Source organism: Stegastes partitus, unplaced genomic scaffold, assembly GCF_000690725.1.
Source record: "Stegastes partitus isolate 25-593 unplaced genomic scaffold, Stegastes_partitus-1.0.2 Scaffold484, whole genome shotgun sequence".
In the NCBI taxonomy this organism is placed as follows: Eukaryota; Metazoa; Chordata; class Actinopteri; family Pomacentridae; genus Stegastes; species Stegastes partitus.
Window position 1 is genome coordinate 245,931 of NW_007578215.1, and position 15,894 is coordinate 261,824.

At 40.0% G+C, this 15,894-nt stretch overlaps 1 protein-coding gene and 2 non-coding genes across 3 annotated transcripts; 2 read left to right on the plus strand and 1 right to left on the minus strand.

Annotated features, from left to right (window-relative positions):
• Positions 1 to 3,076: 3,076 nt before the first annotated feature.
• Positions 3,077 to 15,706, minus strand: LOC103361059 (uncharacterized protein C9orf117 homolog). The gene is made up of 9 exons (XM_008287051.1): positions 15,624 to 15,706; positions 13,518 to 13,797; positions 13,306 to 13,318; positions 11,734 to 11,863; positions 11,393 to 11,642; positions 8,942 to 9,042; positions 7,920 to 8,064; positions 6,703 to 6,849; positions 3,077 to 3,222 (listed from the first exon to the last, which is right to left on the minus strand). The coding sequence occupies exons 1-9, from the start codon at positions 15,704 to 15,706 to the stop codon at positions 3,178 to 3,180; spliced, it is 1,194 nt and encodes a 397-aa protein (XP_008285273.1). The 3' UTR covers positions 3,077 to 3,177.
• Positions 10,102 to 10,173, plus strand: trnac-gca (transfer RNA cysteine (anticodon GCA)). The gene has a single exon. It is a non-coding gene; the product is annotated as a tRNA-Cys (tRNA).
• On the plus strand, positions 11,283 to 11,354 carry trnac-gca (transfer RNA cysteine (anticodon GCA)). Its single transcript has one exon. It is a non-coding gene; the product is annotated as a tRNA-Cys (tRNA).
• Positions 15,707 to 15,894: the final 188 nt, after the last annotated feature.

Sequence of the window (15,894 nt, forward strand, 5' to 3'; positions counted from 1 at the left end):
ATCACATGATGGTAAAAATGCTCCTTCCATCATCTAGAACTTGTTCTGACCAACCACCATCACACATGCTGATATGAGCCTGGAAAGTTTACCCAGAATGCACTTTGTAAAGTTTTCTCTGGTGCATGATCAGAAACACATCCAGGCTACCAGTGATTGTTTCTATGACTCTATAGCATTAAACTGCTGCAATCTGACTGTTCACACTATGAGACATCCCATAATACTGATGCTACCAGCTGGCTATAAACTTGATTGGGGTATTTTTGTGTCATTATGGACATTTTTAAAAAGTTAAAAAATTGTAGTTAATTGGGGATGTTTTTTCTGATATTTTTTTGCTTAATTTTACTCACTCAACAGGTTTTAAATAATTTTAGACAATTTAATTGCATTTAAGTCAATTTTCTCCATTTTTTTAAATTGAATTTTGGGAATGTTTTGAGGCATTTTCAAAAGATTTGGGGTATTTTGCACGAGTTGATAGTCTTTTTGGACCGTTTTTGTCATTTTGGGAAGCTTTTGAGAAAACATGGATAAGTTGGAGGGATTTATGATTGTTTCTATGACTAATAGACATTAAACTGTTGCAGTTTTATTGTTCACACTGCAATACATCCCATAATTCTGATGCTCAAAATTATGAAACAATCATGGAGAAAAAAAAACAGATCCAGTGTTCAGACTGTGACACCTGGATGGATGTAAAACTGATCTGGTGTCAGTTTCTACCAGAACTCAGATGTGTTTCTCATCCTAACATGTCATGTGTCTGTCTGCTGGACTGATGAAGTTCTGAGGCTCAGAAATGACGGAAAAAGTCAATAAAAAGTGACAGATTTAGGCCTTTGGGAGCCTGTAACTCTGAAAATATTTATAGTATGAAGGTAAAACTTTGTATGGCTTCAGAACATATACTAAAGCTGTTGTAGATTTTTAAACAATCAGCTGATTCTTCCTATGAATTGAAGTCATTCAAGTGGTTATGTGCTCACTAGCTTGAACTCTGTTAGACTACAATTCTGCTCCTGTTCTGTCATTTATGACACTCTTAGTTGCGGTTGACTCATTCCCAGCTCAATGTTTCTGGTCAGTTAGTTTCCGTTTTGTTCTTGTTAGATGCTCATTCATAACATTCTCCTGCATTTTTGCATACAGCAGCATCAGGCCTAGTTAGCCTAGCCTAGCTTAGCTACCTGTGTTCTCAGTGAGGCTTTGGCCTGCCACTCGTTTGACACACCTGATGTAGGATTCAGGTATCATCTGGCGTTGGCCACTCCTGTCAGCTGGCTTCCTCCTCTCCTGCAGCTATACCATTTTCAAAATCCTTGTGACTACAGAAAACATCAACAACCTCCAAGAAGCAACTTACCACTTTGAAAATTTCAAGTTTTGCAGCAGATTTGGTTCATGCAGTCAGGCAGAAGTGCTAGTTTTATTTCACTCACAATGCTCGTCTGCCTGCGTGAAAACCTTCCACTCAAGTACTTCAACCTGTGACTATTTAAGTGAACAATGAAGCTGTATCCTTCACTTAGCTCCGCCCACAGCAACTGTGATTGGTTTAAACAAGCCAGAGCTTTTTACCCACCTACAGCAGAATAATAGTGAGGAACATCCATCCATTCATCCATCCATCATCTGTACACCGCTTAATCGTCACTAGGGTCATGGGGGGCTGGAGTCTATCCCAGCTGACTCAGGGCAAAGGCAGGAGACACTCTGGACAGGTCACCAGTCTATCACAGGGCTACACTTACAGACAACCAAGCACACTCACATTCACACCTACAGACAATTTAGAATCACCAATTAACCTCAACATGCTTCTGGACTGTGTGGGAGGAAGCCGGTGAACCCGGAGAGAACCCACGCTGCACAGGAAGAACATGCAAACTCCATGCAGAAGATCCCGGGTGTCCTCACCGGGACGCAAACCGGTGACCTTCTTGCTGCGAGGCAACAGTGCTAACCACCGACCCACCTTGTGCCTTAGTGAGGAACAGCCAGATCATTACGTGTTTATATATATATATATATATATAGTTCCATACTTTATAATTCACCAGAAAACGATTTAGTTTGTCAAATGCAGCATGGCAGAAATAACCAGACATTCTATGATTTGCAGTTTGCAGCCAAGATGCTTTTCTGACCCACAATCCTCTGCACACGTTTGTCACAGTATCTTGCAAATTTTAACAGACTGACTGCAGCTCACAAAGGTTAAATAATTTGACATAAAAAGTACGCCCCAGCTGTAAACATGCTGCATAAAACAGTACAGAGTTTACAGGGGAGCAGCAGCAGTATGTACTTACAGTAAAAAGGAAAATATGCAATCTGGACCGTGTAGTTGTGTCACGAGCCAGAACTGTTGTGTAACTATTTCCCTTGAAACAGTCCTGGTTTTTGTAGCTTTATAATCTGGCCTTGACTGCAAATCTGTCATTACTGACTGTTCTGTGTTTGTTTTATGACAGTTTAGAGAGTCTATGTTCTGGGATTCAGCGTCCTCTTGTAACAGAAACAGGCATTAGGGAGCAGAGAGGAAGGTTTGACGTAATCAGTAATGATTTTGTAGTCTCACATGATTTGCATTCATTCATTTTTAGCTCCACAAATTGAACTATGAGATTAATGATGGACCAGTTGGTGTCCATATTGCAAAAAAATGATCACGGTCGTAAATGCAATTCTCGTGGAAAGTTCTAAAAGATAAAATCAACAAATTTAACAACCAATTAATGTCATCTATGAGGCGAAAATGCTGAATATTTTTCAGTCCAACTGTGTGGAATATGAGAATTTCCTTTTTTTCCTCACTGTAAGTCAAAAGTCTTTGGGTTTTGCACCATTGGTCAGATAGTAGCTTGGGATCCGGGAATTCACAGTGAGCATTTTCCAGTAAAAAAACAATAGTACAATAAATGTAATCATTTAGTCAAACTGAATATTTCAGAAAAAAATAAAGTAAAATTGCAATTCAGAGCATCAATTATCTACAAATTCAAAGACGTGCAGTCATGGCAGAAGCAGGATTAAAGTGACTAAACCGTTTATTGTGACCGGGGGTGACGGCTTGAAAAACACTTATCTTCCTTGGTGTTGGATTTGGTTCAGTGGTCTGCAGAGCTGGAGGCGCCTGCCTCTGAATCAGCATGTCGAGGCGTCGGGTCAGACGGGTCGATGGAGCCGCATGTGGTCCGACTGCTGGGTTTGCTGAAAGACGACAAGAGCAACAGCGTTTGTACGAAAACAGTTGACGAAAACACTGTAGCTGCAGATTTATGGATGTTGCCTTTACGGTTAATACAGCCCTCAATTAAAGCAATGTCATGTGACTTAGGAGCTTATATTTACAAAATGTAAAACATATTTTCACTATGAGACACTTCATAAAAGTTTGGAAGGTACAGAACAACTTTGCAGCGTCCCAGCTGCAAACACGGGACTAATGTGAGCTAACCCTCTGAACTCCAATTAGTTTACGGGTAGTTTTTGTTCCTGGGCTTTATTTTTCTCTGCCATATAAAACCTTGCTGTGGAAACAGCACAAACATGGCTGGAAGTACAAAACTTGCTTGCTCCTCTGTATACAGTTCTTGAGCCATGCTGCATTTATTTTATTTATCCAATATGTTCTTGGTTTTTTTTCTCTCACACGCTGCTTGCAGTTCAAAAGTTTAGGAAATTTGTCACGTGGCTATTTGGTCACACCTTTAACAGAATCTGGTGCAAACGGTTTATTTCTTACTAAAACATATAGAATAAAATGATTTTGGTTAAATAGCACTATTTTAAGCTTAGATTTTGGTTTGAATTTCCCAAGAGAACAGCAGGTCATACATGATTTGGTAAAGGGCCGTTGGAAAATTTTAAATCCAGTGATTCCTTCTGTCTTTAAAGTTTCTGGCTCTGACAAATGGTGTAGTTTTGACAATTTTAAAGAAAACACGCTGGTGGGTTTCAGAGGTTTAAAAACATTAATACTTGATCTTCTTTACTCCCAGTGACTTCATCCTCCTGAGTCACTAATGTCTTATGAAAACCACCAAAGAAGTAGATCCATACTGCATTTTGAGATCTTTCAAAGATGGGTTGCAGGATTCTAAGGTAATTTTTAAAGGTTTCATATACGACTTCCAGCACCAGTGAATGTGGCGACTACAGCGCCAACATCTCAGACCAAAACAAACAGACGTATTTGCCAAATCTTCCTTCTCCCTTTGCATTTCTTCAGCCTAAAATGCTTGGAAATCCCCTAAAAGCTCATCTTTTCTGGTTGCATGTTTTGACACAAGCTGAAGTAGACTAATGCTATTGTGGCAGCACAATAAGAAGAAATGTCAGGTCAGGTCAAACTGGACCGATGTGGAGTTTGGTCTTGTCTTTGTAGCCTTTTTAGTGGACAAATGTGGTTTCTTCATGGCGATCCACTGTTGTGACTATTTCGATGAGACCAGTTAACTTAATCTCCAGTGTGACTCAGTTTGCAGCCAATTGCTGAGAGGAAACAGCTGCTGTGTGTTCAGGGGTTTTCAAAACAAACAAATCTGCCAGCAGAGTTCACACTAGAGATGTCTGTTTTTTTGTTTAAAATTCAATATCTTGCCAATACAGAGTCCCAGTCCAATACCATTTTCTTAGATAAAACACACTTAAAGTACATAAAAGTCAACCAAATATATATGTTTGACAACTGAGTAGCTCTGCAATGCAATAATAAATGAGTCTGAGTGATTCAATCTAAATTAGCCTCTTCATTCAGTCCATTCCTTAATGTTCCATGTCCCTGTAGAGACCAGAGGAGGCGTCACTCAGACTACAGGTAGTTCATGTTGGGAAGCAGAGAGCATTGTGGGGGTTTAGCTAGAAATGGGCACACAGACTGTATAAGAACAGTGGATGTAGCAACCGGCCCTGAAAAATGAAGCCAACCCGGGTGTGTCAAAAACCTGCAGTACCACAACGGTCCACAGGTGCTGGCTTCAAAAAGCTCCCATAGAGGCCAGTTCTAAACAGGAAAACACAGATCACGAAAGACAGCTTTAATACGGCTCAGGATTTATTTTTCGTTAGTTTTCATGGTCAAACCCAGACATCAGGAGGCCAATCTGATATTTTATATAAATAGTCAAAGTTGCGGTCATGTGGGGGGCGGAGCTATTTGATTGACAGTCTGCTCTGGAATGATTGACAGGTCGTAGGGACGAGGCAGCCTCATTCACCGTAAACTCAGGTCTCCTCCTCGTTTTACTTCTGATATCATTCACTGTCAGTTTGTCGTTATTTATCCATGGAGTAGCAGCATATTTTCCACAGACAGTTTTACCATCCGCTGGCTGGTTTTGACCCGTTTTCAGTTCACCGTAGTTCGGACCTCAGTAACGCCTTGCTTCTTAAAATTGCCCGTTTGATAGGCGCGCACTTGTGAGCCACAAGGTGGTCACATGACAGCCATTTTTCCCTTCACCAGATGCCAGTCCTGTAGAAGCAGTGAACCAACATGGCGGCTTGGCTGCAAATTTTCGCTTTTATTACGAAAACTGTTCAGAGAAAAGTATTTCTGAAAACATTTAATAAAACATTAAATAAGCTACGCAGTTGCTGAATCTGTCCTCATTTTAATTCACGGCTAGTTTAGCCGTTTTATGAAAGCTACGAGAGGGGTCGGACCTCCTCGCCCCGCTTCAAATTTGCATAAAGTAGAAGTCAAGTTTAGTTTATGCAAATGAGCAACGACGCTACGCCTCGTCACTCAAAACTCCCCGCAATGCTCCAGAACAGGACATGGAGCATTTCACACACACAATGAATGGGAGGCGAGACCTTGACGGATCCTGTTGACACGTACTATCAAGATGTAAGGGTACACAATAATCACAGTTTGTGGCATTTTTGATACAGTGAAAATAGAAAAATAAAATAAACATTATTAGTTTGTTTGTTTTTTAATTGAAAAACTGGTTTACTGAGCAGACTATGACTGTATCTTTTTTGTTTTTTTAAAGTCTCACTGCAGCTGTGTGGCTGCAACGTACTAATAAAATGCATAATTTGCAAAAGTAGGCCAAAATAAACAATTGTTATTGGATACAAAGTGCTGTAGATTAACTGTAGTGCCTGATTGTTCCACTGGGAGGAGCCTCTGTGGCTAGCTGTGTCTCTTACTGTTTAATACTTTAGTGACCAGAGGAGGCGTCACTTGGTACAGTCAGTTACTGTTGACAAGCAGAGAGCATTGTGGGGGCTCAGCTAGCAACAGGCACCAGGACAAAGACTTATGGGCCCCTAATGGTCTCCAATCGGGGCTCAGGTGTTTAGACCAGAACAGCTTGTTATAGCTTAGTGGTATATGTAACAGAGCTGCTTCAGCAGGTCGAATCATGTGTCCACTGTTATCACTTAATCTGTTACTGATTGACAATGCTCCAGATTACTGATGTCGATCATTATTCCTAATTTGCATCCCTAGTGTCCTGCCACAGATTATGCTAACCCTTCACAACACCTGTGTGGCAGCAGACACAAACGAAGGGTTGTAAACTTTGGTTTCTTCCAATAACAATCAGGTAAAAATGTCTTAAATGGTCCTGATCCGGTTCTTTGGCATGGGATCAGGACACCCCTAGTTCACACCACTGTTTTCACAAGTCATACAGCTAACAGACTCAGTCCAGAGGAGAGTAACTCCAGTACCTGACTGGTTCGGAGCTCTGGTGGTTTTGGTCCTTGAGGAGAGTCGCTGAGGCTGAGCTCTGTTTCCCAGGGGGGGGGGGCGCTGCTCTCCAGGATCTCCAGCATCCTCTGCACCTTCCACTGAGTGGCGAACACTTGTTCTGAGTCCTGAAGACGACAAAAAAACAACGTTTTTCTCATGTGATTTGGATATATCAGGCAGAATAGCTAATAATGTGTTTTTCATTGCACTGTTTGCGTGGATATTTTACAAATCTGTACAAAGTGACATTTGGAATGCTGTAAGTTCAATAAAATCAATCGATTCACACATCTACAATGACAAGCTAATTAACAGTGGCCTCCCCTATTGCATTGTATTTGTTTATTCACATTACTCAAACTTGTTTTTATGACAAAATACAAACATGCAATGATTTTAGCTGAAATGGAGAGATTTAGATTTTATTTGTCTGCATTTGAAGGTTCATTCTGTAAAAATAATAATACATATTTGTGTTGCTGATGTTGATGTTGATCAGTCAGAGGCTGAATTTTTTCAGGATGCACATCATAAACTACTAACAATATTTGCTTTTAGTTTTCTGTATATTAAAGTTATTTATTTCACGAAGCACTGCGGAAAACCAAAAGGTCGAGTAAGTGGGGTGTGAGGATTCATTAAATAACATCTGTGCAGTAATATTTTCTTCTTACTTTCCTCTGCAGATGACTATTTATCAACGTTTTCAGTGTATTTATGTCGTCTGGGAGACGGAGATGCTCAGCTGAATTATACACAGTAGTAAACTGATGTTGATTAAACACAGATCACATGTTAAGCGATTTAAGAAGCTACCCTGTCGTAGCTGAAACGACAGGAGACTGATAAACGTGTCCGATAGCATTTTAACAAATCAGCGTGTTTCTGTAGCCTCCTGTACAGACTGAAGGCTGTACAGAGGGCCTTGTAAGGGCCGCACAAAAGAGCAGCTGCATAACACACTGAAACAAAGAAAAAAAAACCTAAAAGCAGCATTTCAGCTCTTTGGTAAAGATCTTTCTGTATTTCTGGCTACACTGGATGTTTGTCTTGTTAGGAGGTGAATGGAACATCCAACCTCTGGAATAAAACCAGCTGACCTGAACAATAACCAATAAATCTTCCCCTCCCACAGACAGTTTGTCATTTCACAGCTGCAGCAGCTGGACTGATAACTGAGGGCAGGACTGTTTACCGTCAGGATGAGTCCGAGAAGGACGACTGCTTCCTGCTTCACGCCCTCCAGCTCCGTCCTCTGGCTCCTGTCCTTCTGCAGCTTGGCCTTCAGCTCATCCAACTCGGACAACTGCTGCTGAAACTCCCTCGAGTGCAGGCACTGTCTGAAAACACAACGGAGACGATGACGCTGTGTCGCAGCAGCAGGTCTGATCGTAGTGTAGCTCAGTGGTCAAACGTTTCGTGACTGATGGAGCACTCGTGGGTTTGAATTGACTGAATCTGACTTTTCGTTCAACTTTTATGTAGTGGTGGGACACGATTTTTAAAAAATCGAATTAATTATAGGCTTTGTAATTAATCTGCAGGTCCAGACCAGACCTTTGTCATGCATAAACACGCAACTTTTAAATAGGATTCATATCATATCTTTGCATATTTCAAGTTGTTTACATGATATAATTGATAATCTTGCACATTCTCAGATGATTAATTTGCACATTCCTGCACACTGCTAATATTTCTATTACTTTTTCTAACTTTTTTTTATAATTCCTTTCCATTTGATTTGTATTTTATTCAATTAAAAAATGTAATTATTAGAGGCTTTGTAATTAATTACTCTTGATTAATTGCAATTTTTATCAAACAGCAATAAGCAATTCCATCCATCATCTATACACCGCTTAATCCTCACTAGGGTCAGGGTGAAGGCAGGTTCACCTGGACAGGTCACCAGTCTATCACAGGGCCACACTTAGAGACAGACAACCAAGCACACTCACATTCACACCTACGGACAATTTAGAATCACCAATTGACCTCAACATGCTTTTGGACTGTGGGAGGAAGCCGGAGAACCCGGAGAGAACCCACGCTGCACGGGGAGAACATGGAGACTCCACGCAGAAAGATCCCGGGTTTCCTCACTGGGATGCAAATCTGCAACTGTCTAGCTGCGAGACAACAGTGCTACCAACTGCGCCACCTTGCAGCCCAAACATTTGATCCTTAGATGGTAAATAGAAAAAAAACTTCTACCTGACATCTTGTGTCTTGTCCAGTGCGTCCTGCAGGGCCACACTACCGTCCTTGAATTCCCTCTGCAGCTGCAGGTATAACGCCTTTAACTCATTCAGCTTCTGAAGAAGAGAAGGTGGTGAATAAATCTGGTGATTTTTGTTATACGTTTACATTATTTACCTTTGTTAGCAAACTGACTTTTCAAACATCAAACAGACTCAGTTTTGATGATCTTTGGTTCTGATTTCTTAGTCGTGAACAATATCACGCTCCTGTAGGAAAGTGAAAAAGGATTATTTTCAGGTACAAGAATATTGCACAAACTTAAATGTTCGCTGTCTTGTCCTTGGGTGTATAATTTTAATATTTATTACTGAAAGACAGACTTACATTTCACAGAAAACCTAATCTAGCCCTTTTTAGTTTCAATAGTGAAACTTCTTTTTAAACTCACTCAGCACCAGTCAACTAGATTTTGTCCATTCTCTGACTTCATCTTTATAATTTAGAAGCAGCGTGACATTGACTTGACATAATAAATTATACAAGCAATAATTAATGAAAACTATGAGTCAATGATTATCAAATTACTTTTACAGCAAAAGTCTAATCACAAAGTCAACCTTCACTGTTTTTTGTGGCATTTTTTGGGGAGGACATTAACCACTGTAATGACAAAGTTTTCATCTCTGCACATGAAACTGTTTCACTAAAACTAATTTCTCCCGTCACTGTCAGGCAGAGAAACAGTCACAGCATCTTCAGATTTGCCTCGGTGGTTTTATTCTGTGACTGATGGGAGTGAATATTAAACACTACCGCACGGTTCTTCCTCAGTACAAACTAAGAAAACTGAGAGTGATGGTGTATTTAAAAAAAAAAAAAAACAACACATATAAATTCAGGTTTTAACTTGGACGCTCGCTCATTTTAAGAGGAAAGGCGATCTGAGAGTTGTTATCAGTGTGACACATATTCTCGCTCCATGTTTGCTCACCTGCTGCTTTTACAAACTGGTGTTAACAAGCGATTAACCTAACATCCTGCAAAGCAACGCATGAACTCAGACATCTGAATACTCGGACGTCTGTACGTGCTGCTAACAGTGACCCCACATCAAAACAAAACAGAGACACTAGAGCAGTGCATGATGGGAGTACATGGTCATCAGCTAGTGTGGGGGTATAGCTCAGTGGTAGAGCATTTGACTGCAGATCAAGAGGTCTCCGGTTCAAATCCGGATGCCCCCTATTTTACGCCACAACAGACAAACTTCAAAACCAGCATTATGTCTATAAATAAATAAATCCAGGGCTCCAGAGTGTGACCTTCTTTTGAGAGTTAAAATTTCAAGTGGTCGCATGATGATCACTTAACTGTTTTAACCCCGTTGAGCTAATGATCCTCAACGGATAGAGAGTCGGAGGGCCGACTCAGATACACCTGATGATCGCTGTGCAGGTGCAGGAAGGAAGACGCTGAGCAGGTGAGCTAGCAAATTATAACGGCTAATGCAGTAGTAAGGCTGTAAAATTAAATAACTTTTTAATCACAGTGATGACTTTAGCTTCTAACCACTACATGAAAACGAGCTTTACATTTTAAAATGCGCTCCGCTCCTAAAAGGCATAAATGAGTTGTTTTCTAAGCTCACAGAAAACATTGAAATTAACTGATTCAAGGTTTGTCTTGCTACACAGCACTGAAGAGTTTACATCATGAGGAACTAGAGATACTTTTGAGGACCACGGGGTAGAAATAGCTGCTTGGTGGTGGTTAGTTAAGTTTCTATTTTACCTCACCGTACCTACAAGTTGAGTTTTCACTGGGCTTGTCCGCCATCTTCAAACATGTTGCAACTACCTGCGATATAACGGTCAGCGTTTCCTGTGGCTTGGTCCAGTTTGCCACTAAATTTTCATGCCAAAACCATCATGGGTCAAATTTCAAAGTGGCATTGTGACATTACTAGTGGGCAGTTGGTTGGACCACTTTGCCACGGACGAGTCGACCATAAACACTTATCAAAAAAACAAACCCCACAAAACTCAACTTTGGATTTCCTGCGGTTTGGCCCGCTTTGGCACTGAACCCCTCAAATATTTCTCCCTTTTTTAACCCATCTTGAGTTCAACAGCCATAAAAAAGAGTCTAGGGGCATTTCACGCCTGGAACCCTTCAGAACATGTCTCGTAGGGCACTGCGTACCTCTCTCTAGAAATATTTAACAACAGAGCAATTCCAGAAAATCGGAAGGCTATTATGATAATCGTGTGTGTTGCCACTGACTGCGTACAATAAGGTGTCCTGTTCTCTAAAGTCCAGCTGAAGACCAGCGTGTAAACATGAGCCAGAGTGTGGGGGTATAGCTCAGTGGTAGAGCATTTGACTGCAGATCAAGAGGTCTCCGGTTCAAGTCCGGATGCCCCCTGCTTTGCCTTTACCCAGCTGTTAACGCTTGTCTCTTACCTTGCTGGAGCTGCATTCCTGAATCTCCATCGCCAGGGTTTCTTTATTCAAGGCGCACAGTTGAGAACAAATCTCCTCCTCTCTGTCCTGTAGGGCATCCAACTTCTCCCTGCGGTGTTCAGCTTCCCTCAGCAGGAATGGAAGCTGCTCCAGTTGTCCACTGTGTTGATCCTTCACCGTCTGAGGAACGCTGGACTCGCTCTCCTCTTCTGCACCGGCCTCCTCAATGCACTCAATATTACTCTGTATCCTGTCATTGCAGGACAGGAGACAAATCGGTAAATATTTTACTGTTTGCTCGGTGACATTTTAAGATTAAAAATAGAGATCCTGGATTTTACCTTTCCCTCATCAGAGCTGTTTCCGTTCGCAGTTTGCGGAAGTTCTCCTCCTGACTGAGAAAAGACTGCACATCGGACAGCCACTGCATTGACTGCTTCAGGTCGGTCTGCTGCTCCTCCAGTTTGACGGCTGGGGAGACAAAAGGAAAGTAAAGATAAGATAAAACTTTAATTAATTCCTGTTGCTCAGAAAAAACAAACTAATGTCATAAGAAATGCAGTGTCGAAAAGTAGAAAAACAAGAAGATAATATAAAATAAGTAACTAAAATAAAGCCAACAGTAAACAGTAATGCTGCCAGTTATACTGATGCAATAAGTAATGTCACACATGATGATGAAAAAATGAAATGAAATATTGCACATACTGACAATGTTGCTCATGAAACTGAAATACAACACCCGAGAAATAAAAGTATGAAATACTACACATGAAATAAAATGCAGAAACTAATATTGCACATACTATTGAGAGGTAATATTAGAATGGTATTTAAAATACCATTTAGATCTAAATGACCAGTGCTTTAGCTGTCATTTCCTGCAGAAACGGGAGGAGTTACGACAAAGGAAAAGACGAGAGGATGCTTCTCTTATTGCATAAAGTGTCCCACCACACCTTTCTTGGGGGTCTCTGCAACTTTCCAAAACAGATGATGTGAAGTCACATCTACAAAAACATGTTTTTACTTAAAATGTGTGACTTCTATTACGACTACGTCCAGCATCCACACGAATTTGGCATCTTAGAATCCTTCAGACAGAGACTTTTGGACACGGTAACGATCATTTTCACTGCTGCTGATTATGTTTTTGTTGAACTGATTAAATGTTTGGGCTAAAGCCATTAATCTGGTGACCAATGCACAATATCTGCTGTAAACCAAGAGCAAAATTGCACTGCCCTTTTTTGATAATTTAACAAAAGCACTCAATAACGTTGACCACAATGTGCTGCTACGAAGGTTATAGGATACTAGTTTTGACTACGTGTCGTGTAAATGGTCTCAGGACTGGCAGTTTCATCTACAACAGTGTGTGATTACAGGAAATGATCTTCTCCGTCAAAGCAAGATCCTCAAGGTTCGGTTAGAGTCCCATCCTATTCACAGTTAATAACAACAAACCGTGAGGCTCACCTGTATCTGGATGATACTGTTACAATGTTGTGTAGTCAGCTACTAAAACCCTGCAACAATGACTTGATGATTTGAACTTTTTAGGTTGAAATTAGTCATGATTTCTGCAAACATGACCACGTTCTTGAATCTATTTTTATTTTTTCTTGACTGAACTTGACAGTGCAATATTTAGCTGCTGCTCCAGTGTAAGAGATTGTTTACAGAGAAGTCCTGTTGTTTTCCTGTTGATTTATTTTTGTCATTATTATTTCCATTTTTAACACAGCTAGAGTTCTTCTATCTTCTATGCCTTTCAGAAAATGTAATGAATACACGTGTGAAGCGGTGCATATCCGTGAGTTCTCATCTGTGAATATTGAAGTTAAGCTTTTAAAAATAGCCGTGTCTGTCAGAAAAGTCATATATTTTCCCCACCTTGTCCAACCGCTTACCTCCTTTGTCCGCCTACAGAAAATCAATCAACAGAAGTTTTTATATATCACTTAAGTTGGTGGTCACACAAAACATGTCGCTGAAAAAATAAAGACATCAATCAGTCGTGTATAACTAACTAACTCTATCTAGTGTCTCCACTGCAATGAAAATCACACAAATTGAACGCTTCCTGAGAAGATGAAAGATGACACTGACTGTGTAGGCTGACTGTCTCATCCTGCATCCTCCTCTTTGAATCCAGCTCGTCTCTCAGCCGCTGCAGCTCTTCCATCTGTTTGCTGTATTGCAGCTTTAAATCCTCTCTTTCCCATTCGGCCGTTTGATGCTGATTCTCCAACTCTTCAGACAACTCAGACACCTTCTTCTCTTTTACCACCACCGGACATTTCAGGTACTTAATGGCGTCTCTCTTGTCTTTCTCCAACGCATCGTACTCAGAGACGAGGTCCTTGTTCTCAGTCTCCAGCTTGTCACATTGAGGCTGACACCTGCAGGATCAAGACAAGTGAAACGCAAGAATTGAGTGCGATTTATGCCATAAATACAGTATTTAAAATAAAATGTCTGCACAGTGTGTCTGAGAGTTTTGATCAGATTAAAACTGTGTGACAGACGTAAAAAGTGAGATGAAAAATAATCGTAGGAACCAAGAGCTGCAGAAGGGACACTAAAAAATACATGAAAAAATTTAACTTGGGGAACTAGTAAATGCATTAAGATTTTCCACTAATCTAATCATTCGCAAAAAAGAAGTGGGGATCAAACAGAAGTCAGTTAGATGAACATTAACATGAAAATGTAAAATAAAACTGGCTTAAATACTGAAATAGTGTAGGTTTGGAAGCACAGCAGAATTCATTATTCAATACACGGACAATTATTCACTAACTAATTTGACTATTGATTTAGTCATTTTCCAATCAGTGTGACATACATTTACCAGCTTTAGCTTTTCAAATGTGACTTTTTTTCCTGCTTTTCTTGTCATGTATGGCAGTAAACTGAATAAAACACAAATTTAATGCGTAACCAGCACGACAATGTTTAGTCACATGACAAGAAGTATATTAACTAAAGCACCTCTGCTTGATCCAAAAAATAAATAGATGGATAGAACATCATGTGTTTTGATTTAAGGGTTCTTAGCTACACTGAGCAGTTTTGGGATTTCTTTTGCAATATTTACAAGACATGAAGTGCGTTTACGTGCAGACAACACGTGGAAATTGATCGAGGAACAGGAGAAAAGCATCAAAAAGGAAGATCTGGTTGCAAACAGAAACCTAACATCAGTTAATATGGAAATATTTCTGCTGCAGAGAGGATGATGTTGACCAAAAACAAACTTTATTAGCTTTATCTTGCAATTGTTGTGCACTGCATGAAGAAATAATAACAAAAAACTAACTGATTAGACAATTTAAATCAGCTCTACGAAGCTCTGTATGAAGACTGCAAAACCAGATCTGATCATCCACAGCAAACTATTTTGAATGACTTGGCTATTTTTATTTTTCTATGCAGATGCACTCCACTAAAAAAAAATCCCCCCAAATGATCTTGATTTATTTACTATTTTCCAAGTGTGTTTAATCAAGTCATCTGGTAAAAAAATTCCTGTAAGTTTTCATGTCAGGTTTCCAGCAGCCCTGGACTCTGACCATGTAAGAGACAACATCAGAGAAAAACTCCCTGGTGTCACACATTAACACAAACAAGCAATAAATGAGAAACATTTGGCATTTCTTGAAAACATTCGTGCAGCAAATCTGCAAAGTGTTGCCAAGGAAGTGCAAAAAGTAAATATCTTTCACTTTAGCCTGTAGAAACTTGTATTTTCTGCATTTTTTGCATTTTAAATACTGTGCAGATACTTCCTGTATACTCCACTGCTGTATCTGGTGGCCCAAGATTTTTGCACAGTACTGTATATATTCTTGTATATATATTCTACCATTTACTTTAGTGCTAAAGGCGAACACATTCCTTTATACACTCTACACTGAGCTTGTAGTTAAGTCTCAGGCAAGTCATTCTTGATTTTATGAGGACTAATATGAATTTGTAGGTATTATTTTTCAAACAGTCAACATGGCGGCTCTGGCAGTGACAATGTAAACTGATGCTAATGCTAACGTAGCTAACGTCCCTGTAACTGAAACGCAAATACGGCGTGTTTTTTGTACTTTGTACCGCATTAATACACAAACGAAGATATTTAAAGATTAACACTAATACAAAAATTTATACAATCATTAGTTTAAAACAACTATTGAGGGTTTACTTCAACAAAAAGAGAAGCTAACGGTCTCACCTCTCCAACTGATCCTCCAGATACCGGCTCCGGACCAAATAGAAGGACCTTTCTTTGTCCTCAGAAGCGATTTTACTTGCCATAGTAGTATATTTGTCGTTTTTCTATATCTGGTCGATTTTAAACTGTTGCTTCCGGCCTTTTAGAATCTGTTGTCGGACTATTTTTTTGAGAAAAACCAAAAAAAAAACTAGTTAACGTAGCTAAGCAATGCTGCGTTCAAGGACTGCTCCGAAAGTTCTACAACAAAGACGATTCGGTAGATTTAAAT

Excerpts from the sequence above, each read along its gene's own strand:
- LOC103361059 (XM_008287051.1), bottom strand. The coding sequence starts at position 15,706 with ATGGCAAGTAAAATCGCTTCTGAGGACAAAGAAAGGTCCTTCTATTTG. Across the intron at positions 13,798-15,623 it reads CTGGAGGATCAGTTGGAGAG|GTGTCAGCCTCAATGTGACA; the intron begins GTGAGACCGTTA and ends TTGATCCTGCAG. Across the intron at positions 8,065-8,941 it reads GACAAGACACAAGATGTCAG|ACAGTGCCTGCACTCGAGGG; the intron begins GTAGAAGTTTTT and ends TTGTGTTTTCAG.